The sequence below is a fragment of the Sciurus vulgaris genome (genome assembly GCF_902686455.1).
Source record: "Sciurus vulgaris genome assembly, chromosome: 16".
In the NCBI taxonomy this organism is placed as follows: Eukaryota; Metazoa; Chordata; class Mammalia; order Rodentia; family Sciuridae; genus Sciurus; species Sciurus vulgaris.
Window position 1 is genome coordinate 27,391,858 of NC_136477.1, and position 27,157 is coordinate 27,419,014.

The 27,157-nt window shown below is 51.8% G+C and overlaps 2 protein-coding genes across 11 annotated transcripts in view; one reads left to right on the forward strand and one right to left on the reverse strand.

Annotated features, from left to right (window-relative positions):
• PLCD1 (phospholipase C delta 1) overlaps positions 1–8,796 on the forward strand; it is a 22,702-nt gene extending 13,906 nt beyond the window's left edge. For all 3 annotated transcript variants that reach the window (XM_079116248.1, XM_079116246.1, XM_079116247.1), the window contains exons 4-15: positions 4,685–4,814; positions 4,901–5,132; positions 5,704–5,905; positions 5,996–6,140; positions 6,221–6,370; positions 6,464–6,622; positions 6,843–7,002; positions 7,171–7,287; positions 7,688–7,866; positions 7,961–8,093; positions 8,171–8,320; positions 8,429–8,796. In XM_079116248.1, the coding sequence (XP_078972374.1) occupies positions 4,685–4,814; positions 4,901–5,132; positions 5,704–5,905; positions 5,996–6,140; positions 6,221–6,370; positions 6,464–6,622; positions 6,843–7,002; positions 7,171–7,287; positions 7,688–7,866; positions 7,961–8,093; positions 8,171–8,320; positions 8,429–8,514 (1,843 nt within the window). In that variant the 3' untranslated portion in view covers positions 8,515–8,796. The remainder of the gene's footprint in view (positions 1–4,684; positions 4,815–4,900; positions 5,133–5,703; positions 5,906–5,995; positions 6,141–6,220; positions 6,371–6,463; positions 6,623–6,842; positions 7,003–7,170; positions 7,288–7,687; positions 7,867–7,960; positions 8,094–8,170; positions 8,321–8,428) is intronic.
• VILL (villin like) lies at positions 8,717–27,061 on the reverse strand (the record flags this gene model as incomplete). 8 transcript variants are annotated; one of them, XM_079116240.1, is made up of 21 exons in its annotated part: positions 26,908–27,049; positions 22,634–22,686; positions 22,448–22,516; positions 22,209–22,283; positions 21,678–21,883; positions 19,989–20,097; positions 18,746–18,856; positions 18,245–18,444; positions 17,788–17,866; positions 17,598–17,696; positions 16,926–17,061; positions 16,540–16,640; positions 14,384–14,521; positions 14,116–14,274; positions 13,417–13,596; positions 12,743–12,888; positions 11,795–11,939; positions 10,007–10,189; positions 9,733–9,813; positions 9,387–9,559; positions 8,717–9,146 (listed from the first exon to the last, which is right to left on the reverse strand). In XM_079116240.1, exons 4-21 carry the CDS (start codon positions 22,272–22,274, stop codon positions 8,717–8,719), a joined length of 2,742 nt encoding a protein of 913 aa, XP_078972366.1. In that variant the 5' UTR covers positions 22,275–22,283; positions 22,448–22,516; positions 22,634–22,686; positions 26,908–27,049. The 8 variants fall into 8 exon arrangements, with proteins under 8 accessions (XP_078972366.1, XP_078972368.1, XP_078972369.1 ...); XM_079116242.1 differs by lacking the exon at positions 22,634–22,686 and having other exon boundaries at positions 19,989–20,091; positions 26,908–27,061; XM_079116243.1 differs by lacking the exon at positions 22,634–22,686 and having other exon boundaries at positions 9,387–9,541; positions 26,908–27,061.
• Between the last annotated feature and the right edge of the window lie 96 nt (positions 27,062–27,157).

The window sequence follows — 27,157 nt, forward strand, 5'->3', positions numbered from 1 at the left end:
TTGAGACAGGGTCGCACTAAATTGCTGAGGGCCTCACTAAGTTGCTGAGACTGGCCTTGAACTTGGAATCCTCCTGCCTCAGTCTCCAGAGTCTCTGGGATTACAGGCATATGCCTCTATGCCTGGCTATTTATTTTATTTATTTATTATTTATTATTATTTTATTTATTTATTTTTAATATATATTTTTAGTTGTTGGTAGACCTTTATTTTATTCATTTATTTATATGTGGTGCTGAGAATTGCCTAGCCTTATATATGCTAGGCAAATACTCTATCATAAAATACACATAAAGTAAAATTTACCCTCTTAACCATTTTAAGTGTACAATTCAGTAGTGCTAAGTATATTCACATTGTTGCATAAGCAGCTTTCAGAGTTGTTTTTGTTCTGCAAAACTGAAGCTGTATATCCTTTAAATGAAAACTTCTCATTCTTCCCCTCTCCTCACCCCTGTCCCTGGCAATCACTTCTATTTTCTATTTTCTGTTTCTATGAATCTGTCTACCCTAGATTCCTCATATAAGTTGGAATCCTAGAGTTTTTGTCTTTTTATGACTGATTTATATCATTTAACATAATGTTCTCAAGTTTCATTCATATTATAACATGTGTTAGAATGTCCTTTTAAAATAATATTCCAGGGACTGGGATTGTGGCTCAGTGGTAGAGTGCTTGCCTAGCATGTGTGAGGCACTGGGTTCAATCCTCAGCACCACATAAAAATAAATAAATAAAATAAAGGTATTGTGTCCATCTACAACTAAAAAATATTTCATAAAATACCTATTAAAATGATATTCTATTGTATGTATGTGCCACATTATATTTATTAATTTATCTACTTAATAGACACTTGGATTGTTTCTACCTTTTGGTTGTTGTGAACACTACTACTCTGAACATGGGGTACAAATAAATCTCCTTTAGAACCTGTTTCTATTTTGGGAGTATATATCTAGAGGTAACATTGCTGGATCACATGGTAATTTTATTTGCATTTTTGAACGAACTACCATAATGTTTTACACAGCAGCAGTACCATTTTATATTCCAATAAACAGTGGGCAAAGGTTCCAATTTCTCCACATCTTTGCGAGTACTAGTTATTTTTCTGCTTTTTTATTTTTCATAGTGGTATTATCCTAATGAATGCGGAGTATTATCTCATTATGGTTTTGATTTATTTGCATTTCCTTAATGAGTAATGATCTTGAGCATTTTTTCATGTGCTTTTGTCTATCTTCTTTGGAGAAATCTATTTAGATCCTTGTCCCATCTTTTGATCTAGTTGTTTGTCTTTTTATTATTGAGTTGTAAGAGCTCTTTATGGATTCTAGATGCAAGTCTTTTGTGAGTCTCTTTATGCAAATAATTTCTCCCATCCTAAGGGTGCCTCTTTCCTGATAGTATTCTTTGAAGCACGAAGTTTTTAGTTTTGATAAGTGTAACTCATCTACTTTTTCTTTTCAGTTATTTGTGCTTTTTGGTATCATATCTAAGAAGGCTTTGTTCAAAGTCATGAACAATTTACTTATATTTTTAGAATTTTATCATTTTAGCTCTTACATTTAAGACTTTGATCCATTTTGAGCTAATTTTTGTATATGGTGTGAGGTAAGAGATCCAGTTTCTTTTTCTTTTCTCTTTTTATATGCAGGTATACAGTTGTTCCAGCACCATTGTCAGACAGGAGCAAGTTGAAAAGATTACTCTTGCCCCATTGAATTGTCTTGGGATCCTTGTAAGAAATCAATTGACTGTAAATATGAGGATTTATTCTGAACTCTCAAGTCTGTTCCATTTGTCTGTGTATCTGTTCTTGCACCAGCACCAAAATGTCTTTGTTAGGTAATTTTATAGGAAGTTTTGAAATTGAAAGCAATGAGTCCTCTAAATATGTTCCTTTTTTTTTTTCAAAATTACTATGGTTATTCTAGGTCTCTTGAATTTCCAAATGAATTTTAGGAAGTTTATCAATTTTTGCAAAGAAGCCAGCAAGATTCTGATAGGGATCGTATATCAATTTGGAGAATACTCCCAGCATAGCAATATCAAGTCTTCTGATCCATGGACATAGATATCTTTATATTTATTTATATCTTGTTTCGTTTCTTTAAAAAATGTTTTTTTGTGGCTTTTCACAGGATAAGTTTTGCACTTTACAATTTTTTATTTCAAATTATTTTATTCATTTTGATGCTGTTGTTTATGGAATTGTTTTCTTAATTTCACTTTTAGATTGTTCGTTGCTACTGTAGATGTAGCTCCTTTGGAGGACACATTTTGAGTCCTGTTAACTTCCTTTTCTGTGTACTTTTCAGCATTTGAAAGAATTTTAAGCATTATTTCACAAGCCCACATCTGCCTGATTTTGAGCTTTTTAAAAAGCCTAATTCTGGGCTACTTTTTCACAGTCATCACAGCCTTACTTTTTGACATCTGATGCCCTGCTGCACAAGACCTTAGATCATAAAGCCATCTCTCCTGCTGAGTAGCCTTCAGCACAGGGAACTTGTGGACTTGATGGTTTCACTTGACATTCTGCTGTGATTAGTATACATATGTGTACATAATATTTTATACATAAAATATATATGCACACATGTGTATACAATTTGGATCTATATATGTAAATTTTGAATTTATATATACATAAAATTTAGAAATTATGTATATGTTAGAATGAAGTTTTAAAGAATCACCAGACCCAACTCCTCCAGAAACTGCCATTTGCACTCTCCTGATCTTTTTTTCTGCATTTCAATTTGCCTAATGATGCCTTTGCCAAAAATAGTAGAGCTCATACATTTGTAATCCATTTGCAGTGTAACATTATATCATAATTATTTCCCTTAGTGAAGTCTCCATAAACAGCTTTAATTACTATAATATTCCACTGAGTAGATGCATTGTAAACTATAAATCTATTCCTGTTTAAATCTATTCCTGCTGAAAATTTATTTTAGCCTTTCACTAATATAAATAACATTGCAAAGAACTATGTTCATAAAACTTTTCAGTATTTAGTATTTTCTCACCAGTGGATTCCTAGAAGTGGAATGAAATGATAGAATAGTCATTTTAGTCTCTTTTTCATTACTGTAATGAAATACCCAAGGCTGGCTAACTTTATAAAGAAGGGAGATCTATTTAGCTTACGGTTCTGGAGACTCAAGGGCTTGGCTCTGCTGAGGACTTCAAGGATGATGGCATCACAAAAGTGGGGGCATGAGATAGGAATAGATCATCGCCAGACAGGACTTAGAATGAGAATGGGGTCCCACAAGCTTTTCCAGGGGCACATCTTCAATTCCTACCCGGCCCCACTTCTTAAAGGTCCACACCCCTTCCCATTATTGCCACAATGAAGACCAAGATCCCACCATGTGAACCTTGGGGGACAAACCACATCCAAAACACAGCAATATTTTAAAGCTTCAGTTGTCCCTAGATGACTCTCCTAAAGGTTGTACCAATTTACCTTGCCCATGTAGCAGATGAATGCCCAATCCATTTGACTTTTACCTGCACTTGGTGTTACACATTTCTGTTTGCAAAAACCTCATTTATAGTTTCTCATTTTGTTATCAGGGTCATCATATTAATTTATTTTATTTTTTATTCTATTTTTGGTACTGAAGTTTGAACCCAGAGGTGCTTAACCACTGAACCACATCCCCAGCCCTTATTTTGTATGTTATTTAGAGACAGGTTCTCACTGAGTTGTTTAGTGTCTTGCTAAGTTGCTGAGGCTGGATTTGAACTTGCGATCCTCCTGCCTCAGCCTCATGAGTCACTGGGATTGCAGGCGTGCCCCACCACACCAGGCTATATTATTTTATTTTTAATTCATTTTTCTAAGCCTTTGTTGTAGATGTTTCCCTCTGTCTGCTAAAGGGATGAGTTTAGTTTTGTTTAATCTGGTCCTTAGATTTTATTTTATTTATTTATTTTTCGGTGTTGGGGATTAAACACAGGTCCTCATGAATGCTAAGCAGGTGACTGAGCTACATCCTCAGCCCCCATCTCTTGGTAATTCCTTCTAAAAACCTGCTGTTTTTCCCTACTGTGTTCTACCATGTTCTTCTATTTTTTTTTACTGAAGTGAGGTTTCCTCGTCTTCATTCTATTTAGTACTCTGATTTCTGTGCAATGGACTGTGGAGCTTCCCTTTCTCTAATTCCTCAAGGTCAAGCATGAGGGGAGGGAGCCGTTGGGAACTCGACATGTGATGTCCCCACCTTCTGACCAGTGCCTGAAAATTTGCTGTTTCCTATAAACTAAGCCTCGAGTACTAGTCAGGTTGGCTGACGGTTACGTACTGAACCCCAGAAGCACCTACTTTGTGGTCTTGATGGTATTTATCACCTGGGGACAGAGCTATGTGGGCTTCGTTTGTTTGTCTTTTTTGGTATTTTCTAGATTGTCTACTCTGAGCCTTTTGCATTAAGAAAATTTTTAAACATTTCGAAGTTTTCAAAATCAGCAACTTGAACAGGATTCCTTGATAGGAAGTAGCCTTCTCCTCCAGGGAGGCCACCAGGTCTTGCCCTATAGCGTGGAGCGCAGGGGCCGGCCAGGCCTGTGGGGAGACCTGGGCAGCTCCAACTTGAATGTGGTTCTGGCTGGAACCTTGGTGGGTTCCAGGGCTCTTGGGTTCTTTCCTTACCTCTTGCCCAGCTGGATTCACTCTTGCTTACGAAAAGCTGACAAAAACAAGGACAACAAGATGAGCTTCAAGGAGCTGCAGAACTTCCTGAAGGAGCTCAACATCCAGGTGGACGACAGTTATGCCCGGAAGATCTTCAGGGTGCGTTTGGGTCTGCACAGAGTGGGCTCCCGGATCCTCATCGGGCCTGCTCTGAGCCCTGCCTTCCTGCTGCCCTGGCTTTGCAGGAGTGTGACCACTCTCAGACAGACTCCCTGGAGGATGAGGAGATCGAGGCTTTCTACAAGATGCTGACCCAGCGGGAGGAGATCGACCGTGCCTTTGCTGAGGCCGCAGGCTCAGGGGAGAGGCTTTCGGTGGGCCAGTTAGTGACATTCCTGCAGCACCAGCAGCGGGAGGAGGCAGCAGGACCAGCGATGGCCCTCTCCCTCATTGAGCGCTACGAGCCCAACGAGACTGGTGAGATTCTGGCAGTCCCAGGGCCACACTGGGCTGGGAGACCCCTGAGGAGACTGTGGACAGAAGGGGGCTAAAGGGAAGGGCTTCTCGGCCAACCTCAGGGCCCTTGGTCAGTGCTCACCTATCCCATGGAATCAGGCGGATGGGAGAGAGGACCTAGTGTCACTGCCTCAGTTTTCCTCTTGATTCCTCCTTCAGAGGGCTTTGGTAATACAGAGGTGACTGGAGAAGCCAAAGCGATTGCTTTTCCTTCTTCATGTTTATTCTGGGCTCACTTTATGATGTGACCCAGCAGAGAAAATGGAGCTCTTCTCCAGAGGGGCCTCCTGTCTGGTGCACAGAGGGCCTCAGGCTTCAGGACAGAGTTGGAGAAGGTGACAGAGCCTCACTCTCTGGTAACCATAGTCTGGCTACGAGGCTCAGACTTATCCTGCTTCCCAGAGCTTTGGAGGACCAGCTGAGGATGGACAGGGGGAGGGAGTAAGGGTCCCTCCTTCCAGAGTGGTGGGCAGCCAGGAGGAGGCCTGTGGCAGCCAGCTCTCACGGGCAGTGGTGGCCTCCTCCCTCCCAGCCAAGGCACAGCGGCAGATGACCAAGGACGGCTTCCTCATGTACCTGCTCTCGGCCGATGGCAGTGCCTTCAGCCTGGCGCACCGGAGGGTCTACCAGGACATGAGCCAGCCACTCAGCCACTACCTGGTGTCCTCCTCGCACAACACGTACCTGCTGGAGGACCAGCTCACGGGGCCCAGCAGTACTGAAGCCTACATCCGGTGCGGTCCAGGGAAGCCTTGTGGGTGGGAGTCGGTGGGGGCAACCCGGGACAGGACCTAGAGGCTCCTAGCCACCACCCCCACCCACAGGGCTCTGTGCAAAGGCTGCCGCTGCTTGGAGCTTGACTGCTGGGACGGGCCCAACCTGGAGCCCATCATCTACCACGGCTACACTTTCACCTCCAAGATCCTCTTATGTGACGTGCTCAGGGCCATCCGGGACTACGCGTTCAAGGTGGACGATGGGCCCCCGGGGGATGAGGAGGTGTGTCCGAGGGGTGGCCAACCTATCCTAACATGCCCTTGGGCCTCCAGGCATCCCCCTACCCAGTCATCCTGTCCCTGGAGAACCACTGCAGCTTGGAGCAGCAGCGTGTGATGGCGAGACACCTGCGTGCCATCCTGGGACCCATGCTGCTGGACCGGCCGCTGGACGGGGTCACCACGAGCCTGCCCTCCCCTGAGGTACTTGATGGGGATGGGGGTGCCCAGCAGAGAGGGCAGGGACTGACTGGGAGGCCAAGGGTGGAGCTCCTGAGGAGTTGCCTCCATCCCCAGCAACTGAAGGGGAAGATCCTGCTGAAGGGGAAGAAGCTTGGGGGTTTGCTGCCCCCTGGAGGGGAAGGCAACCCCGAGGCCACAGTTGTGTCAGACGAAGATGAAGCTGCAGAGATGGAGGACGAGGCAGTGAGGAGCCGCGTACAGCACAAGCCCAGGGTTCGAGAGGGAGCTATGGGGAGGGAGGCCCTGGGGTCCTTTCCCACCGCCTTCCCCAGCTCCCTGGGACGTTCGCCTTATCTCAGTTCTCTGGCTGCCATTCAGAACCTCTGCCCCCTCTCTCTGTCTTCCTCTGTCTCTCTGTGTCTGGGCTTCTGGCTCTCAGCGCCCACCCCACCCCAACCTCTGGCTCTAACCCGGGCCTCCCCGTGGCCCCCAGGAGGACAAGCTCAGGCTGGTGCAGGAGCTCTCTGACATGGTCATTTACTGCAAGAGCGTCCACTTTGGGGGCTTCTCCAGTTCTGGCACCTCCGGGCAGGCTTTCTATGAGATGGCGTCCTTCTCGGAGAACCGTGCCCTCCGGATGCTCCAAGAATCAGGTGAGTCTTTCCGCAGGCAGAGGGTGCGGCCATCTGCCTGACCATCTGGGCCAGCCGGGGCCAGGCCAGAGTTGGCGCTGCCTGCTCCGTTACCAGAGAGAACTGGCAGGGAGGGCGGTGGGTTCACCGGGAGGCCTTCACCGCTCACCACGCCACACCTCCCCTCAGGAAACAGCTTTGTCCGCCACAACGAGGGGCACTTGAGCAGGATCTACCCAGCAGGGTGGAGAACAGACTCCTCCAACTACAGCCCCGTGGAGATGTGGAACGGGGGCTGCCAGATTGGTATGGGCCGACTGGGGCTGGAGGATGCCTGGAGGAGGGTTTCAGTCCTGAGGGACAGGGGCCCAGAGCCTTGAATGCCCCAGTGAGACGTCTGGGGACCTGAGCAGGGCCAGATGCAGGGGTGCCTGGAACTGGTAAACTCTTTAGAAATATCTCCCCACTGGCAAGTCACTGTCTGAAATCCCATCATTAGCATACTAGCCCTTTGACTTTTGACACCAGAAATGGGATGTGTGGTCAGTGTGGTGGGTCAGTTAGGGTGGAGAAGGCAGTGGGTATTGGGGTGGTATTGGGCCCTGCTTCTTCCTGTGCAACCCTAGGCCTTAGTGTACCCCAGGAGGCTGGCTCTAGGGTCCTGAGGTCAGCCCAGCTTGTGACTGCTCTGTCCTGCCTGTTGTAGTGGCCCTCAACTTCCAGACACCTGGGCCAGAGATGGACGTGTACCAGGGCCGCTTCCAGGACAATGGGGCCTGCGGGTATGTGCTGAAGCCTGCATTCCTGAGAGACCCCAACACCACCTTCAATTCACGTGCCCTGACTCAGGGGCCCTGGTGGTCCCGGAAGCAACTCAGCATCAGGGTATGGCCAGACCCAGGAGGGACAGCTGCCTACAGACCTCCCCTTGCCCTCACAACCATTCCTAAACTCTTCGTTGTCCCCTGCCTTTCCTCAGGTCATCTCTGGACAGCAGCTGCCAAAAGTTAACAAGAGTAAGAATTCAATTGTGGACCCCAAGGTGACAGTGGAGATCCATGGTGTAGGCCGGGACATGGCCAGCCGCCAGACTGCCGTAATTACCAATAACGGTATGTCCTGGGCCTGCACCCGGCCCAGCTCCTGGTGTGGCCGGTGTGCATGCTGCTGATACGGTGTCTGTCCCCAGGTTTCAACCCGCGGTGGGACACGGAGTTTGAGTTTGAGGTGGTCGTGCCTGAGCTGGCGCTGGTCCGCTTTGTGGTGGAGGATTATGACGCCTCGTCCAAGAACGACTTCATCGGCCAGAGCACCATCCCCTGGAACAGCCTCAAGCAGGGTGAGTGTGTGGCAAGGGCAGGGGACAGCTAGGGTGGGAGAGGCAGGACCTGGCTGTGCCCTGGCACATCCTCCCTGAGTGACCGGAGCTCTGCTTCCTGCCTGCCAGGGTACCGCCACGTCCACCTCTTGTCTAAGAACGGAGACCAGCACCCATCCGCCACCCTCTTTGTGAAGATCTCCCTCCGAGACTAGGCCTGTGGGGTCAGCTGGGGTCCACCCTGAGTCCATCAGGCTCTCTGTCCACGCCTGGAGGCAGGGCTGGTGTGGCTGCTCCCAACCTCCACCGTGGAGCTCCAGGTCCCTGAATGGCCTTCAACGCTAACACCCTGTCCATGCTGCTGCCTCTCTGGGGTCCTAGGAGCTGCCCCAGGCCCTGGAACTGTCCTCAATTCCGTTAGCAACAACACTGCAGCCCTCTCCGCCCTCTGGCCAGCGTCAGGTCAAGGGTTTTTATAAAAATCGCAATAAGACTGAGCCTTGTGGTCTCCTTTCCTGGGCCAGAGAATCCCCCATGAAGGGCATGTCCCTCCTCCATGCTCCTGGGGGTTGTCTGGAGAGAGCAGCAGAAGCACACCCAGAGCCCCACCCCCGGGGAGGGGACCCACTGAGGGATCGCGTCTGAAGGCACGTGTACCACACCTGGTGCACATGGCTCTCCTTTATTGGCAAAGGGGAGAGGGCCTGGGGGCGTGAGCAGAGCCCCCCAGGACTCAGAAGAAGCCCAGCTTCTTTTTCTCCTGCTGCTGCTTCCACTTGGCCATGCCGTAGAACTCCTTCTTGGACGTCCCAAAGATGTCTCGGAAGTCAGCGTCTGAGAGATAGAACTGGGGGATGGATGTAGGGGAGGGTGTCACCAGAGCCCAGAGTCCATCCTACCCAGAGACGTCATCAGGGCAGCACAACCCATCTAGGACATGCCTCCCAGGCAGCCTGCTGTGGCCCACCGTGGGCTGACCATGTCCTGGGCTCCTCCAGCACAGCTTTAGGTGCAGGGCAGTAAGTGGTCACTCACCTCCTTGCGGGTGGGGTCCACACCCTGTGGTAGGTCCTCAGCGGCCTGGTACCTCAGCCGTTCTGGGGGCAGGCTCCCACTGTCTGCCAAGCTGACGCTCCTGCCGCCTACCCTGGGCTCCAACTCCATCTCTGAGATGTCCTGGGTGTCTCTGACGGCTGGCAGGGCTGTTGGACCTGCCCTGCTGACACCTGGCCACTGGGATAGCTGGAAATTGTTGACTTCCTGTCCAAAGAGGGGCCTCAGGCTGGGGAAAATGGGAGATAGGCACCCCTCGGGGAGGCCACGTGGTACCCACTGTCCTCTTGCCCCCAGCTGCAACCCTTGCCACCTACCAGCCCACTCTGGTGCTAGCCAAGCCTCTACCACTGTGGGTGATGCCAGGGTAGAGTACTCACTGCTGTTATCCCAGAGATGGCAGAGTCTGCTCCCAAGCAGGAGATCCCACCCTCCACCACCTCCTCATAGGGCTGGTTGTTCTGGGGGCAAGAATCAGGGCAGTTATCAGGGCCAGGCAGGGCGACTGGGGCAAGACCAGTGAGAACAAGGTCAGGTCTCCCTCAGGCACACTGGAGGCCCTCAGGCAGACCAGCACCTCCTGCTTCAGTTTGCTCAGGGAGGTCCCACTGTCTCCAAATGAGGATAGGGCTAGGGGTTTGGGGCCTCACTCACCGACCACTTGTAGGGGTCCCAGGTGGAGAACCATCCGGTGAAAGTGGGAGGCTCATGGCCTTGCTTGACCAGCACAATGGGAGTGGCCAGGCTTCTCCCTGCTGGATGGGTCTTCAGGTACTCCTGGCCCCAGGCCACCGCCTCCTTCTGCTCACTGGCAGCAGCACCAAGCCACAGGAATATCTGGGCCACAAAAGGGGCCTGATCTTGGACATGTGGAGGGGCTGCCTGATCCAACCACCTCCTCCTGGCTCCCTGTCTACCAGAGGACTTCAGAACCCCACGCACACAGCCCTGGCCAACCAGACACACCCAGCAAGCTGCCACCCACACAACAATGAACACAAGAAGGTCACAGGCATGCACTCATGCATTCAACCCACAAGAATTTATTGAGTACCCACTGTATGCCAGGCACTGGGGAGTCAAAAATTTTAAAAATAGATAACAATCCCTGCATTTTTTCTTTCACGAGGGAGCAAGTCACATGTATGTGTGAAGAAGAAACTACTAGTGCAAAGGCCCTGAGGTGATGGTGTGCTTGGCACACTAAGACAATGACAGGAAGAACTAGCAAAGGGAAGGAAATCAGGATGGAGAGCTGGGGCTGGCCAGGTCATGTGCAGCTGTAGAAAGGGCTCAGATTTTTTGAGATGAGTGCCCACAGCCTCGCCACCAACCACACACTGCCATAGGTGTGGCCCCATACAGGCACAGTGATGCAGAGACACACTATCATTCATTGTCATCCAGCCCAACAGCAAACCACAGCCACATATTGCTATCCACTGTTGTCAAACACACGGTGTAATGGTCACTCAACCAGTCACACAGAAACAACGGCAGAGACACAGATACGGTCACTCAGTTGCTCACGCCCATGTCTGGTTCCATGGTTTCTTTCTCTATGTCTTTGCACACACGAGTCTCATTGTAGAGTCCCCACGTGTGGGAAGCTGTCCTTATTTAGCACAATCAGACTAGGTTGAGCCATGGGACGCAGAGGCCTGGCTTCTAGGAAGTGCTGGGAAGCATGTGGCGCTGCGTGGGAGTGGTTCCCGGTCTCCTGGAATTTTCCCTCTAAGAGGATGGCTTCCCTAACTCCACCCTATCCTGTCCATCACAGAAGAAGCTCCTCCCGGTCCCGGCCCCCTTTACTTGTGTGTTATAAATAAAGGAGAGTTGGGCAGTCGTTGTAAGAGGCCAGAGTCGGTGTGGCCGGACCTGTCACGCCCCCTCTCATAAAGAGAGCATTGGCTCTTATGTGTTCACTGAGTAGATAAGTATTTGGGTAATAGATTAAAAAAAACCACCAACAACCTCCTCTGGCAGTTAACCCTTTTCTCCTCCACACGGGATGTGGCAGAGAGGACCCCCACACCCAAGGTCTGGCCAGTTCTACCCAGTTACTTGACCCCACAGTCACTTGACACGTCAGTCTCACACCCAGCCACGTACCCAAGAGCAATAGTGACAGAGAATCACCCCACACAGCTGTGCTCAGCCCATCCACTGACACTCCACCCTGACACGTCTGGCCAGGGTGTGCAGCCCCCTGGAGCCATGCGCAGCACCGTAAGGTGCTCAGGGTCACGCACAACTGCACACGTGGACACGGTCGCACAAGTCTCACAGCAGACTCAGCAATGGCGCAGTGATGCAGACTCCCAGCCACGCCATCGCACCATCAGGGTCACTGTTCTCAGCCTTAGGTGGAGTCACACCCAGTTACACAAACACAGACACACCCCCCATTCACACTCAGCCAGGCGGGAGTGGCCGCCTTACCTCCTGCCAGGTGTCCAGTAACATGATGTCATACTTGTCCAGATCCCCTTGACTGAAGAACACCACTTCCGTGAGGACCAAGCAGCCCGCCTGGCTGCAGCACTCAAACAACCGTGGCTGGGAGCTGGCGGCCTCCTCGGGGAGCCTGGCCAGCAGGAAGCGTGGGGCACAGAGGTGCTGAGCCTCTGTGGCTTGGGCCCCCCAGGCCCTCAGCTCAGAGCCCCCACCCCCAAGCTGGGAAGCCACTTCCCTGGGGTTGGACTGGGCTTTCCTCTTAGCTTCACTCCCCACCCCCCACAATTCTCTCTGCTCCTCTCTGGGCTGCAGGGTTCCTTTCTGTCCGTGGAGAACACAGATCAGGTTATCTGTCCTATCCCCAGCCAGCTGTGACACTAGCTGCCCCATGAATTTCCCTGGAATGGACACTGGGGAAGGGTACGGCAGCAACCTCTCTGGGATGGGAGAGTCCCCTAGGCTCACCCCTGGGTGGAGGTGGCCTCAGGCCCAGGGTCAGGGAAAGGAAGCTAGGATGGGCTGGAGGAGGGGATAATCATACTGAGCCCAGGAGACTTGGAGGGTGTGGTGCAAAAAACGAGGCCCCACAGATACACCACAGAGGCCTGGAACTTGGCCACCTCTTCCCTTAAGATCTAACTCTGCCTTTTCCCTGGGCAGGGACAGGAGGGGAATGTTGAGAAACAGCGCCTTTGCTCAGAGTGACAATGCAGGGAGAGGATTTGGCCAGCAGAGGGCACCACTTCCCTAGCTGGCTTGGCATTTCCTGATCCAAATGACCCAGGCCTGGGGAATGAAGGGTGGGCTTTGCTCCTGAGCCTCTGTGGGTCATCTCTCCAGCTCTCTATGTGACTCTTGGGTTAGTCACCCACCCTCTCTGGCCCTCAATTCCACCCCCTCAGGGTAAGAACACTCTCCTCCTAACCCTGTTACCTCTTGCTGCTAGGATAGGGGGCCCGGCCCCCCAGGGCCTCCCAGAAGTTTGGAGGCTCCTGACCCTCCAGCACCATTTCCTTGTCGTTGCTGGAAATGAAAGTGACCACCGTCCGAGCCATCTCACGCTGGTCACCATTACAGCCCTGGCAAGCAGAGAGCTGGGTCAAGCCCTGCAGGGGACAGGCCTTCACCTCCAGACCTACATCCCACTCACTGGGCTTGTGGGAAGCTGGGCCTGAGCCACAGGAGACCCAAGCTGATGGCAGGTCATGTGTGAGCAAGGGATCGACCTCCCTTCTTTCCCCTCTAGGATTCAGTTTCTCTCGTTGATCAGGGTCACAGCGAGATCTCCTCTGCATCCAGAGTATGAATGGGGATCCCCAGGTTCATGCTGAAGTTCAGAGAAAACTCCAGCAAACTGGACTAGGCCTTCCTCTTTTCCCAAGAGACTTGGGATGGGCTATGTCCTCTGCTTAAGGTAGGAAGGAGGGGAGGGGGCCCGGGCCAGGCCTGGCTCTAACCCATGGAGTCCCACGTCCACCTGCTGCTCTGTGACTTCTTCCAGGTTCTATCAGGGATGCTGTGGCTCTTCACCCTCATCGCCGGCCTCACCCCTCATTGGCCTATTTTGAGTCTGTCCCCAGGCATGAATCAGTCAGTCCTGCAGGTACCTTCCCAAACCAGAGGTAGCAGACCCCGGCCGTGACCAGCAAGAAGACATCACTGGAGTTGAGGGATGAGGCTCGAGCCGGCACCTCCATGGTCCTGGTGTCACAGCTCTCGGAGCCTTGCACGTGGAAGAGCCTGGGGCCAGAGGCTGGCTGCCCCTTCCTGTTGTGCTCAGTGCTCCCCTAGAAGAGTGCTAGGCCTCAGGCTGAGGCAGGGGCTCCTGGGGCTGCCTCCCTGTCCCAGTGGAGACAAAGTACCTCAAGACTCAGGCCAACACTGTCTTTTGAACCCTCTGAGTATGGAGTGTGGGGATCCCGTCAGTCTAGGACAGGAAAGCAAGCCCTTTCTAAGTGGACCCCTCACCCCTTCTCTGTAGGGTCAGGGCGCAGTGCCCAGGCCTTGAAGGTGGAACATGGGGAACAGTTCTGTCCATGCATGACATCACAGATAAGGTACTAGCTCCCTTTTGACTCAGTTTCCTTGCCTGTGCTCCTGCTCCGGGTCTAGCTGTGGGACCAGGATTGAGAAACTCAAACAGGGGTCACCCTTGGGGTTCCTGGGTCGTGGACAAGCACCAGGAAACCAGGTGCTGGAAAGCTGGGTCCCAGACCCTGAAGAGAAGGTGCTTAGCAAGTTCATGCAAGTGCTATGGCCACATGAGGCCTGGGGAAGCTGCCACTATAGCAGCAGGGGGGCCCTACCTGGAAGACCACCAGCTGACCCTGGAAGATGGCAAGGAAGTGCGGGGGCTCGCTGCCCATTGTCACATACTCCCGTACCAGAGATCCCTGGTACATGTGGTCCAGCTCCTCAGCGTTACAGTTCAGGGCCTTGGTCTCTTCTGCTGTGGCCTGGTGGCCCTGTGGGGTTTGAGGGGACAGTGATGGCCCAGTGCAGCTCTCACATTCCATGCTCTGGTTCCAACTCTGAGACTCTAAGTTGTGCACTGCCCCCCTCCAGCCGGTGCACCTGCCATAGGTACAAGATGTACTGGCTGCGGCCCAGTTTCTGGTATGTGTAGAGGACAAGGTAGCAGTTGTTTGAGCACAACTGTCCATGCTGCTTGGAGTCCACGGGCTGCCTGCATGAGTCCTGGATGCACCACACCTGAGGAGAAGGGAACCAGTGGGCAAAGGTGGCTCCTCTACCTGAACCAGCCTGCCCATCCACAACTACCCAGAAAGCTCTCCTCCATCCACCCCGGAAGCACTCCTCATCTGTGTGGGCGAGGAGCTCGCCCCAGCTCTGCACCCTCCCCATGCTCAGTGCTGGTGACCCTTTCCCCCCATGGAACCCTGGGACCCATCACATCTGAGCTGATCTGCTCTCAGCCAAGACTGAGTTTTTGTGTAGTACTGAGTAAACAAATGGCAAGAACTCCGAGGGCTGTGACATGGACCCCACGGCCTCACGCTCACCCCAAGTCCCAGCCTTGGTCAGGGGCTCACAGGACCTTACACAGACACTCACTGCTCAGGCCAGGTCAGCTTCTGCCAGACCTTGCAGCACTAGGGAAAATTCCCTTTTTTCTTTCAAGTGTCATTTAAAAAAAAAAAATTTTTTTTTTAAAGTTCAAAGTCTGAGAGGAAAACACTTCCTCACATTTGTCAGTGTGATCTTTTCCCCTGATTAGCCACCCTTTGGAGCCAGGTAGACCCTGGTCAAATCCCAGGTCTGCGTGGTTGGCAGTGAGAACTTTGAAGCTTCTGGTTTCCCACCTGCACATTGGGGATCACAACACCTACTTCGCTTTGCCTCTACAGGCCAGGAAACAATGCCTGGGCATCCTTTACCCAACAGAGCCCAAAAGCTTCTCTGGGGGACCCTCCCCTCCAGACCGGAGCATCCAGAATCCTGCCTTTTGCAGAGGATGCTGATCTGGGCCACTCACCCGAGAGTGGCACTTACCTTGTTACCAGGCCTCTTGCCTCAGGCCTCTTCGCTTGCGGCCCACCTGCCTCTTCTCCTTGCCCTCCTGCTTGGAGCCTGGGACCCAGACTCTCCCTCCCTCACTCCCTTGCCCAGCTATGTGATTCCCTGCCTTGCTTGCTCCATGCTGCCCCCTCTCTCTTTCTGTGTACCCCTTTTCCCCACCTAATTTTTCCTTGTCCTGAAGACCCAACTCTCCTGCTCTTCCACCCTATCTCTTCCTCCTTTCTCTGTCTCTGCCCACTTCCTGCCTTTCCCAGTCTCCTTACCCACCCACCCACTCACATCCTGTCTTCCTCTCTCTCAGACTTTCCCTTTCCTTCCCCACCTGCTATTTCTCCTCCTCCTCTCTCTGGCTCTCACCACTCACCTTCTCTGTCCATCTATGTTAGGGCAAATGTAGGAGAAATCTGGTATTTCTCTGACCTCAACCTTTCTTGAGAACTAGGACCCTTACCAGTGGTCCCATCTCTGTAATTTCACAGCATCACCATGTCAGTCTTGGGACCAGACGGGATCAGTTTCTGCCCTCATTTTATAGATTTAACAATGAGGCCCAAAGGGAACCAAGGCCTCTGCTCGAGGGTCAGTCAGCAAGTCAATGTGCTTCATGGAGCCTGGGCCCTCAACCCCTGCAGCTCCCAGAACGCTGGTCTGAGACCAGATGAGTGGCTCACAGTTTATGACTCTGTTGGGGGCTGGGTGTGGGGGGCTGAGATAGATTATGTATAAACAAAACCATCTGTGTTGGTGTCTCCCTGAGGGTTGACCCTTGTGTGACTGTGGTCATGTGTGATACCGAGTTTATGCAATTTCATATTTGCACTTGTGATTATGCAATTACAAGGGGAGAGTACCTGTGTCTGTATTGTATGTGTGGGTTTATCATACATATGGTAACAGGGCACAATTAAGTGTCCAAGTGTCATACCGTCCTGTGTCTCTGATTGTTACATATGTGTGTGTGAATGTGAATGCCCACACTTATGTATGATTAGGCTTGACTGTATGAGTCAGCTGTTAGGCAGTGTGTGTGTATGTCATGGGTTACTGGGTGTCCCCAGTTGTGTGTGGATGTGCATCCGGTGTCCCTGGGTCACCTTAGATAGCACCCATAGGTAGGGTTCACCATGCGCAAGGCCTCAAGGCCTAACCTTGTGTGCGTTATCTCTGCCAGTTAAATCAGAGCCCCTCACCTCCACCTTCCCTGAGCCGTCGTCCACCATCCTGAGCTGGGCCGCTAGCTCTGGCTGGCTGTGCAGCTTGCCCACGTCCAGCTTTACCTGAATCGATTTACCTGAAGATGAGGCAGAGGGTGTCAGCGGAGTTCAGCTCTGGTCCCAGTTTCCACCAGCCCCGCCCCTCCCACTTTTCACGGGTCCCTCCTGGACTCCAGGACCGCCCTGCGCGGTCCAGACCCCTCCAGCCACGTCCCTTCACCCTTAGTGCAGGGAAGTTCTGTCCCACGCCCCTCGGGCCAGGCCACGCCCCTCCCGCCCATCCCTCCGGCCTAGCCACCGGTTCCTGCAGGCCCCGCCCCCTCCCTGCAGGCCCCGCCCCAGGCCACGCTTCGCCCGCGCACCGGTCCGGTGGAGTTTTTTTCTGCCCCGCTCCCGAGACCACGTTCGGAAGATCTGCTTGAAGGCTGCGGACTCGGCGCCGTCGTTCACCACCTCCACGCTGGTGTAGGTCGGGTAGCCCTTGGCCTGGATGAAGCCCTGGGGCGGGGGCTCTGTCAGACCCGCGAGCCTCCGCTGCGCTCCACCCCCGGGGACCGCCCCCCACCACAGCGGCAAGATCAGCCAAGCTGAGACGGTTAATTAACAAGCTCGTGACCCATTTAACAAGCCGACACTGTCATTACCGACTTCTCTGAGATCCCTGTGGGCAGACAGAGGCCCCCAAGTCCCAGCTTAGAGAAGAGCTGGCCATGACAACCCATGCAGACCCCAGGCTAAACCACCTCTGTCCTCCACCCCAGAAAGGAGAGGACACCCAGTGCAGGAGGCTTCCAGAGTGAGCCACGTGCTGTGTGTGTGTGTGCCCTTTCAATCATGGCAGGATGCATCCACTTTCTGGATCCAGGATAGGGTTCCTTCTCCTTTGGGACCCCAGGATGTGGATATGTCACAGGGCCATTTCCTCCCTTAGATCCCGGGGAAGGGAGCCCCCTTCCAGATTTCAGGACTGGTCACCTCCCTAATCAGATCCCAGGGCTGTGCTGTGTCTCTTGGACAGGGGCCCAGGGCCTCACCACAGCCCTGCTGAAGGCAGCCTTTTTCTCCTCAAGGTTGGACATACGGCCCTGCCATAAGTAGATCTTGAAGCCACCCTGGTCCAGAATGTAGCAATCCTAGGAGGCAGGATGGGGCTGGTCAGTAGGTGGTCCAGACGGCTGGGGTTGTGTGGTAGGGATGAATCAAGGGGCTGGGGGCTTTCCTCACCTCCTCCTGCAGCAGGTCCTGGGTCAGGGGGCGGGTTGCCAATTCCTGTATCACCAAGTCCTTGCCTTTCTCGTAGACACTGGGGGATAGGCATTCAGGATATGGGTAGTCCATTCTCTTCTTGGCCTGGCTTTACCCTATCCCTCTTTAGAACTTCTACTTCCCCAGAGACAGAAGACATGGGTGCCGAAGCCCTGAGTTGTGATCTTGCTATGGAACCTTACACGGCTCCTTGACCTTCATGGGGCCTCATTCCCTCATCCGTACAATGAGTTTATTGGCAAGGCTATCACACATCATGCCAGTGTATAGGCTAGACCCAAGGTCCCCCATGCCGAGTCCCAGAAATTCATCTGCTTTTACTGGAGGGCTTTCTAGAAATGCTGTTACTGCAGTAATGGTGAACAAGTCGTCCTGGACTGTTCCGCCCACCCTGTCCTCCCTTAATTCAGCTCACTGGTAGAGGCGGACATTGGCCTTCTGCAGCTGGTTAATACTCTTGCTGGGCACGGCTGCATGCAGACTGCCCACTCTACGACCCAGCACAGCCTCCATGATATGCATGCAGTCAGTGGCTTCAACTTCTTCATCCACCACACTAATCTGTGCGCGACCTCCACGTTCCCTGTCCCGGATGCTGCAGGTCAGGAGCAGGCCCTGTGGAGAGGAACTGGCAGTCAGGCTTGCCAGGCATGCCCTCACTCTGACAGCCAGCTCAGATCTTTTCTGTCACTGCTCAGCTCCTCAAGGGAGGGATGGAGGGGAGAGAAAGCTGGTGTCTCCTCCCCCTGGTGTCTAGGGGGTCACTGCCAGTGCAGGGGCTGAACTCAACTTTTGCCTAATGGGTGCTTGCTTCACAGATTGAAGTGGAGAGTCCAACCCACTTCTTGGGGTAGCCAGAGAACAGGAGGCTGGAGGACCAAGTTATGCATCCCTGTTTTCTAGGGCAGACACTGACCCGAGACTTCTCAGAAATGCTGATCTTGGACCCATTCCACTGAATCATCACCATGCCCAGGTCCAACAGGAAGATGTCACCCTTATTAAAGCTGTTCCAGGACAGCTCCACCTGCCAGAGTCAGGAGGAACAGGGAGGAAAAGAGTCAGAGGGGAGCATAGCTGGAGTGTGTCACTTGGGACACATGAAGCCCTGTGACTGTAACAACACCTATCATGGTGTGCAGGCAGCAATCTGTGTAATCAAAAGTGACCTTGAAGGTGGCTCTGTGTGGCTGTGTGCCTGTAGGCTGTGCTATATCCACAGGGTATACATGACTAAGAATGACACTTTTCACGCAATGCATGTCAAACGCTGCACATGTGTACACAGGTGGGATGTGTGCGTTTATCTGTGTGTAATGGACGTGTGTGGGAGCATAAGAGCAAGTGTGTGCTCATGGTGACAGTGCATGTGGGCCAGTGTGGGGACAGTGTATACCTATGGATGAGGATACTTATCCAAATGAAAACACTTTTGGGGACAAAAGGGGGCACTGTAAATAATTATGCCAAGATAATCAGTGAAACCTAGTGTTGTATGTTGTCCCAGCATGACCGGGGATGCATGGTCACTGCATCTGCAGGTGACAGTGCAGAGGCTGTGAAGGGCTGTGCCACATACTGTGCAGACTGTAACATGTACAACTGAAGGGCCATGGTTCACACTGTCGACAGTGTACTCCTGAGTGGCCGTGACATCACATTCTGGCCTGATGGCAGTGTAATGACTTGATCTAACAAGATCAGTATCTTCCTAAAATTTCCCAACAGATGAAAGTAAGGGTTTTTCTGTGCTGCTTTGCACAGAAGTAGGGTGTCATATGGACTAGAGTAGCACTGAGGGTGTGAGGAGAGACAGCGTGGGTGCCTGTGGGTGAGAGCGACAGCGGATGTGAGAGAGCACGAGGCTCTGCACTCCTTCCCAAATATGCTGCCTGCCATTGTGCCGCTTACAAGGAACAGATGCACAACCATATCTGCCCTCACCTGCCCAAATTCCTACATTGCCGATGAGACAGATGAGAAAACCAAGGGTCCGGGGAGCAGTGGCAGAGGTGGGGCTAGAAAATTGGCTCTGCCTTCTGGGAATGCTGACAGCTCATTCCCCCCACATTCCCTGCCAACTTCCACACTTCCTTATCCTTTGGTACACTCAGTCCGAGCTGAGTCCAGAGGTCAGGTGGTATTCCCGGCCGCCTCACCTCAGTGGCAGACACATGCTTCCTCGCTTTGATGTGCAGCAGTCGCTGGATGTTGTACATGTTGGTCTCCACATGCTTGAGGTCAGAGGCTAGGCCTCCCTTCCTGTAGCTGAGAAGGGAACGGGTCCCACTTAGGGACGCACACTTCCATGTGCAGAAACGAGTACAAATGTGAGCACATGTACATGTGCACAGGGGGAGTGCATGTGCCTGTTTGGTTACATGTGTTAGAGTAAGTGTGAACACATGCGTGTGTGTGAGTACATGGGGACACACGTGAGGCATGGATGTGTATTTTATTCCATGGTAGAGATGTGGACACATGTGCATATATGTACATGTGTATTCATTTGGGGTTCAGGGTATATCTATTTACCCATGTAAGTCTGGAAGTGGATACATGGAAATGAGCAACAACATATATATGTGCAGGAGGACGTGAATACTCACGTGTGTAGGGGTGTGCCCATCTACAGGTGAACATGCACAGTGGGTGGTGTGTGTTTTCTGCATATGCATGTACACTTGTATGCATGTGTTCATGTATATACTATATGTAAATAGAAGGCCCAACTCTATGAAGCAGACCTGGTCAGATATTGATAATTTCCAATGTTCAACCTAAATATATTGCAATTATTAATTTAAAAAATATTCAAAGTAATTTTTAGCAAAAAGACATTTCATAGATATACGTGTATATATATATATATATATATATTTTTTTTAGTTGCAGATGGACACAATGCCTTTATTTTATTTATTGTTATGTGGTGCTGAGGTTCAAACCCAGTGCCTCACACAAACTTGGCCAGTGCTCTACCACTGAGCCACAACCCCAGCTCCCCAAACAGACATTTCTACAGCACAGCAACATAAAAGAAAACTCAAAACAATATTGGGGGCTGTGGTTGTGGCTCAGTGGTAGAGCCTAGCATGTGTGAGGCACTGGGTTCGATCCCCAGCACCACATGAAAAAACTAAATAGACAAAATAAAGGTATTATGTCCATCTACAACTAAAAATATTTTAAAAACCCCAAAACAATATTGGTGTTCACTTCAAGATATATGCCCCAGAAAAATTAAAACATTTGCCCACAGAAAAACTTGTATACAAATGTTCATGATAGATATGGCCCAAATGTCCATTAAGTGAATAAATAAAATATGGCATATTCATACAACGGAATATTATTTGGCAACAAAAATAAATGAGTAATAATGCATGATACAACATGGATGAACCTTGAGAACAGCATACTAATTTTAAAAAAGCCAGTTATGAAAGACCACTTGTAAGTTGCCACTTATTGGACGAGTCCAGAATAGGCAATGTACAGACAGAGACTAGTGGTTGCCTAGGGCAGGGGAAAAAAGGGGTGTTGGAGGGAAATGGAGAGTGACTGCTAAAAGGTATGGGGCTTCTTTTTAGGTTGATAAAAATGTTCCCAAACTGGTCGTGGTGCTGGTTGGGCAAGCCTGTAAAAAATCACTGAATTACATATTGAAATGGGTGCATTGTAGGGTATGTGGATTGTATCTCAACAAATTCTCTCTCTCTCTCTCTCATACACACACATACACTCCATTTGGCAAATGGGGGTAGTCATCCCAAGGCAGCCCCAGCCTAAGCACCAGATCCACCACTCTGTCCTCCCCGCTCTGCCCCACTCTGTCCCGCACTCACATGACTCCGGGGCGGAAGTAGCTGTGGAAACAGTCCGACTCATGGCCCTGCACTTCCCGGTGTTGCACTGTCCGGTCCCCCAGCTCTTCTTGCAGGCGCTGCACAAAGGTGCCTGCAGCTGCCTGAGCCTCAGCACCTGCCTCCTTCCCAATCCAGTAGTGCAGGTCACTGGATGCCTCCTGTGTGGCCTTTGGGCTCTGGGGGACCTAGGGTCCACGTGTTTGTGTATATAGAGTAGGGGGCAGAGGAGCCAGGAGCAGGGAGAGGGCCAGGAGTCAAGGCCGGGATGGAAATCGAGGTAAAGGGTGTACTGAGGACCATGGAGGAGATGGGGGGCAGATGCTCTGTGGACAGGAGATCACGAAGGGGCAGCAGGGGATAAGAGAGGCCTCAAGGCAGCAGCCCCCTTGGGGAAAGTGATTCTGGGGCTCTTAACTTGCCTCTTTCAGGGCAGAAATTGTGTCTGCACCTTGGGTTCTCCAGCCCTGGGCCATGTCACCCTCCGCCCCAAACAATCCCCAGATGGCTCACGTGGAGGATGATATAGCAGTGTTTCTCAAAGAAGCTCCCGTAAGCCTTCTCAGGTACTGGAACCATCTTCAGGGTCTAGGAGAAAGGGTGTCATGTGACAACTCAGGGCCCCCTCCACCCTCGACCCTGCCCCTGGTGTGTGTGAGGGAGGGAGTTCTGGGTTGGGGGCAGGAGGAGCCTGGTTTCCAAGACTCCGCACCTTCCACATCACCATCTGTGCTGTGTGTCATACCCCTTACCTGAATGATCCATATGTGGAGGTCCTCTGTGGCTGTCGATGGCTGGGAGGCCCCTTGCTGTTGTCCATCCTAGGCCAGAAAGGAATGAGAGAGGACACAGGGAACAAGAGCCAGAGTTTCTCAGGTGTGTGGGGGGTCACCTCCTGGCCACCTGTTCTCTGAGCTCCAAACAAGAATTCTTCCCACCTACAGTTCTCTAAAGCACCTTCATCATGAAATGTGACTTTCATTAGGAGGCTCTGTGAACACACAGATATCAGAAAACCAGGACAGGCACCATAGACCAGTATACAGAGACTTTGCAACAGAGACCTGGGTGTGCTCTTAGAGCAGGGCTGAGCTCTCTGGACAAGGGCAAGCTCTCAAGCAGCAGCCTCTGCAAACTGGGAGTTAGAAACAGGTTCTGCAGACAGATGCAGGATCTGCTGTCAGGGCACTTGCTGCAGACAGTGGTAGGTTCTACAATCAGGCAAAAGCTCTGCCAATAGGAACAGATTCAACAGGCAGGGACAGACTGCCAGCGGGGACAGGCTCTTGAAATAGAACTCAGTCCCAGACAAAGACAGGCTCTGCACACAATCGAGCTACAAAGAGACACAGGTTTCCAGGCAAAGCTAGGATCAGGCTATACAAATTGTCAGGGTCTACAGACTGTGACAGGCTCTGTGGATAGAAAAAGGTTCGGCAAACATGCTAAGGCTTTGCAAGCAGGGACCAGTTTCCTTAGACTGAAGAAAGGGTTTGCAAAGGCTCGGGTTCTCCTAATGGAAATGACTGTGCATGAGGCACTGCCCAGGGCAACTCAGACAGGCTGCACAAACCAGCAATGACTGTGAACACTAAGACTTCATCAACAGTCACAGCTGTTGCAGGCATATGGGAGCTTTGCAGACTGGGAAGAGCTCTGCAAATGTAGATGGGGACAAGCCTTAAGACAGGGACTCTGTCTAAGACACAGATTCCGCAGATATGGACAGATACATAAATGGGCAAGGCTCTGCAAATAAGTGTCCCATTTTTGGCCAGAGAAAGGCCTTCCAGATGGAGACAGGCTCTCTGTAGGCATGAGCAGGCTCTGTATGCAGGGTAGTCTCTGCAAACGGACTCAATTCCTACTTACAGGGAGATGGGAATAGGCCAAGAAAACAATCATGAGCTCTAAAAGAGATCAGGCACTGAAAAAAGACTCAGGCCCTGTAAACAGAAAATCCATAGATGTGATTTGCAGATAAGAGATTTTACACGCCAACACAGAGTCTTCAGACAGACAGGTTCTGTAAACAGTGGTGGCTTTCAGAGAAGGACCAGTGATGCTGAAGGAGTAGCAGGAGTCAACTCTGTGTGCACGCACATTTTCCACATGTAGGCAAGACTGAAGCAGGGCTGGGTTCTGTGGAGGGCCCTAAGCCCTAAGCCCTGCAAACAGAATGGGCTTTACAGAGAAGGGAGTTTGGAGACAGGTAAACGTTCTGTAAATAGGGACAGGGTATACATGGCAATAGGAATAGAGTTTTGTGAACAAAGGATCTGAAAACAGATGTTGCTTTGCAGAAAGACACCAATGTTCCCAGACAGACACAGCCTCCCACCCCACAACAGGGCAAACTCCATCAGAACAAATACTACAAGAAGAGTTTCTACCCAGGGAAATTCAGATAGGCTGTGCAAACAGGCAAAAGTCCTGACAAATGCCAAAGGTGCTATCCATAGGTCACAGACAGAACCCAGCCCTGAAATAGAGGCTCTGTCATCAGGTACACAGTCTGGAGGTAGAGTCACTTACTGCAGAGGAAACAGGTTCTGCTGAGGGGGGACAAGTGCTGTAAACAGACAAAGCTTTACAAACAGGGGAGGTGTCTTTAGGCAGAAAAAAGGCATCCTAGACAAGGTACCAGACAAGCTCTGCAGACAGGGATGAGCTGAGCATGCATGCAGCTTCTGCAGAGAAAGCAAATCTGATGTCCAAGGAAACAGGGACCTACTGTTGAAAGAGCCCTAGAGTCTGAAAACAGACAGAGACTTGGGACAAAAACCAGACAAGACAAAGTTCTGTAAATCCGGGGCAGAGTGCACACAAGAATGGTCTCTGGAAGACCGTGACAGAATGTAGTAAGCCACAGGCTTAGCTGGCCCCGAACACTGGGCAAATGAGGCATAAGCACTCTTGACAGATTCTTGAAACTGGGCTGACCCTCTAACCAGAGGCTCTGCAAACAGTGACTTGGCTCACTGGGTCTGGACTCTGGTTCTGAGTGTGCAGAGGAGGGAGGGAAACATGGAGTGAGAGGTATCAGAGGAAGGAGGGCTCTGCATTCTGTTGATTTTCTTACCTCTCAGCAGCAGGCCACTGACCCCCTGGGGCTCCCCTGAATTGTGTGTGTGAGGGTCGGTCACTCTTTCCTGCGTGGAAGTCTTTCTACATTTAACCTAAACCCTGCCAGCTGCAGCTTTTTCTCCTTGCTGTTGCCTTACTGAGTAGACACCCAAGTCACTTCTTTCTGAGTCTCTCCCTTGGGCCCTGGTGAGGTGTGACTCAGTTCCTCTGGCCCCTGCACCTCTCCCTGGCTCTGTTGTCCTCATAAGACCAGGGGGAGCCAGGGCAGAGGAGAAACACAGAGTTGCAGAATCAGAGGCACAGAGCTACAGGTGGCAAAGTGGCTCTCACTCTACTGCATTGTCTGGGGCTGCTGTGGGCTGCTGAGGACCTGGTGCGCTCACAGTGCACAGTGCAAGGTAGCCGGGGGAACATGTGGGGAACAGGCACTGCCCAGAGCTGAGTCAATCAGGAGTCAGCCAGGGGGTTAGAGCTCTGTTCGTCACAAATGCAGCCCCTCCTGGCACCCCATGGAAGCCATGCATGCTGTTGGCTTCGGGCTCCCAAACAGGAGCAGAAGATTCCTGGAGGCAGTAGCTTGTCCTCTTAGGTACCACAGAATCCCATCTGCCTGGCACCCAGCATCACCTAACAGGATGGTAGTCTCAGAGGGGGACAGGAAGACCACACGTGAGACAGGAAAGACAAACAGGCAGCCCAGCAGATGCCTCAGCAGACAGGTGGTAAATGAATGAAGTGTGTTGCTAGTGACTGAGGAACATGGATACAGAAGAGAGTCACCTGTGCATCTAACTGCATCTAGAACTGTTGTAGTGACGGCCTGTTGGTTGTGACAAGACATATGTGGACAGGCAGGCACAGTGGCCACGAAATGGTGATCTGAGCAACTGATAATGTGACGTATAGTTACATGCAATGGTGACCCTGCAGCAGGACCCTGAGTGACAGGCAGAAATGGTGATCAGTGACAGTGACCAGGGACCTAGGCAGGCAGAAGTACAGACAGACAGGACCTATGGGGTGTAGTTCACCTAACAGGATGGCAGTCTCAGAGGGACAGGAAGACCACACGTGAGACAGGAAAGACAAACAGGCATCCAGAAAATTGGGAGTAGGCTGGTTTCACTGGGGCAGGGGGCAGCATGACCCCCGGGGTGGCTGGGAGGATGTCCCAATACCCAGTTCCACCCGGGGAGCAGACTCAGGCTGGTCACCTGTGCTCACCATCCTCCGACTGGGCTTCTGGGTGAGACAGGAGGAAGGGATGCTCAAAGAGTGGGGGGTTCCCTCTCTCCCCTAATACCCTCTTCTTCATCCAGGCTGTCCCTTTCTCCTCAGGGGACCCCTCCCTCCCCAGAGCAGGGTCTCTAGTTCCACAAGACCCCCACCCGTTATATTGCCTTTCCCCTGTACAACTCCTTTCTACCGCCTCCTGTGGTTGGGAGCCCTCCCACTCCTGTGTGCTCTCCTCCTTTGGGAAGCCCCCTCCTCTTCCTGGGGTCCCCCTCTACTCAGGGCCCTCTTTTCTCTTCTGGATGCCCCATTTCTTATCTGGGATCCCTTTCTCGCCTTTCCTCCTTTCCCTGGGGGCCCTCCTCCCCCAGCCCCTCCCTGCTGGCCTCCTAGTCTCTCCCCTGGGTCACCCCCCACTCCTTTCCTCCTCCAGACACTCCTTTCTCCTCACAGTGCCCCCTCTTTTGCCCTGAGTCCCCCTTTCTCTCCCCAGGCGCCCCTCCCTCCTTCAGTGCCCCCTTTCTCTCCCCCAGGTGCGTCCTTCCTTCCGACTTTGGGACGGACTGTTCAAGTTCCAGGAAGGGGGAGGGGCCCTGCCTGCTGGAGTAGGAGGACAGGGGGAACTGGCCGGGGGCAGGGGTGGGTCTTAGGCCAAGTTGTAGCTCCTGTCTCTTTCTAGTTGCAGTCCCAAGGTGGTAAATACCACGGCAACACTGCTGTCTCTCTTAATGCCGACGCCCACTCCCTTCCCCGCCTGATCCCAAGCCTCCGTCTCCATCCAACTGTCCGAGACCCCAAAGTGTCAGAGACCCCACTCACCCACAAAAATCTGCCACTTTCCTTTCCCTGGGGCTGCCCGGTCACAGTTGCCCTGCCCCCTTGGTGATCTCACCTGCTGGGCTGGTGGCTGCTCCCCCAGTTCTGCTGGTCTCTGCTCTGGGACTCGGCCTGGCTAGGAGCAACCCCTCTCCACCCCGTTGGTGCCCCTCTGCCCGGGCCTACCTGCTGGAAATGCTCCCACCTTCTCCCTGCCTGTGGGCAGAGCTGGCCTGGCAAGGGGCCAGGCTCTGTCCACTGCCCCACCTCCCCCACAGTAACTCAATCCCAGCTCCCGCCCTGCAGGACACACCCCATCACTTAGT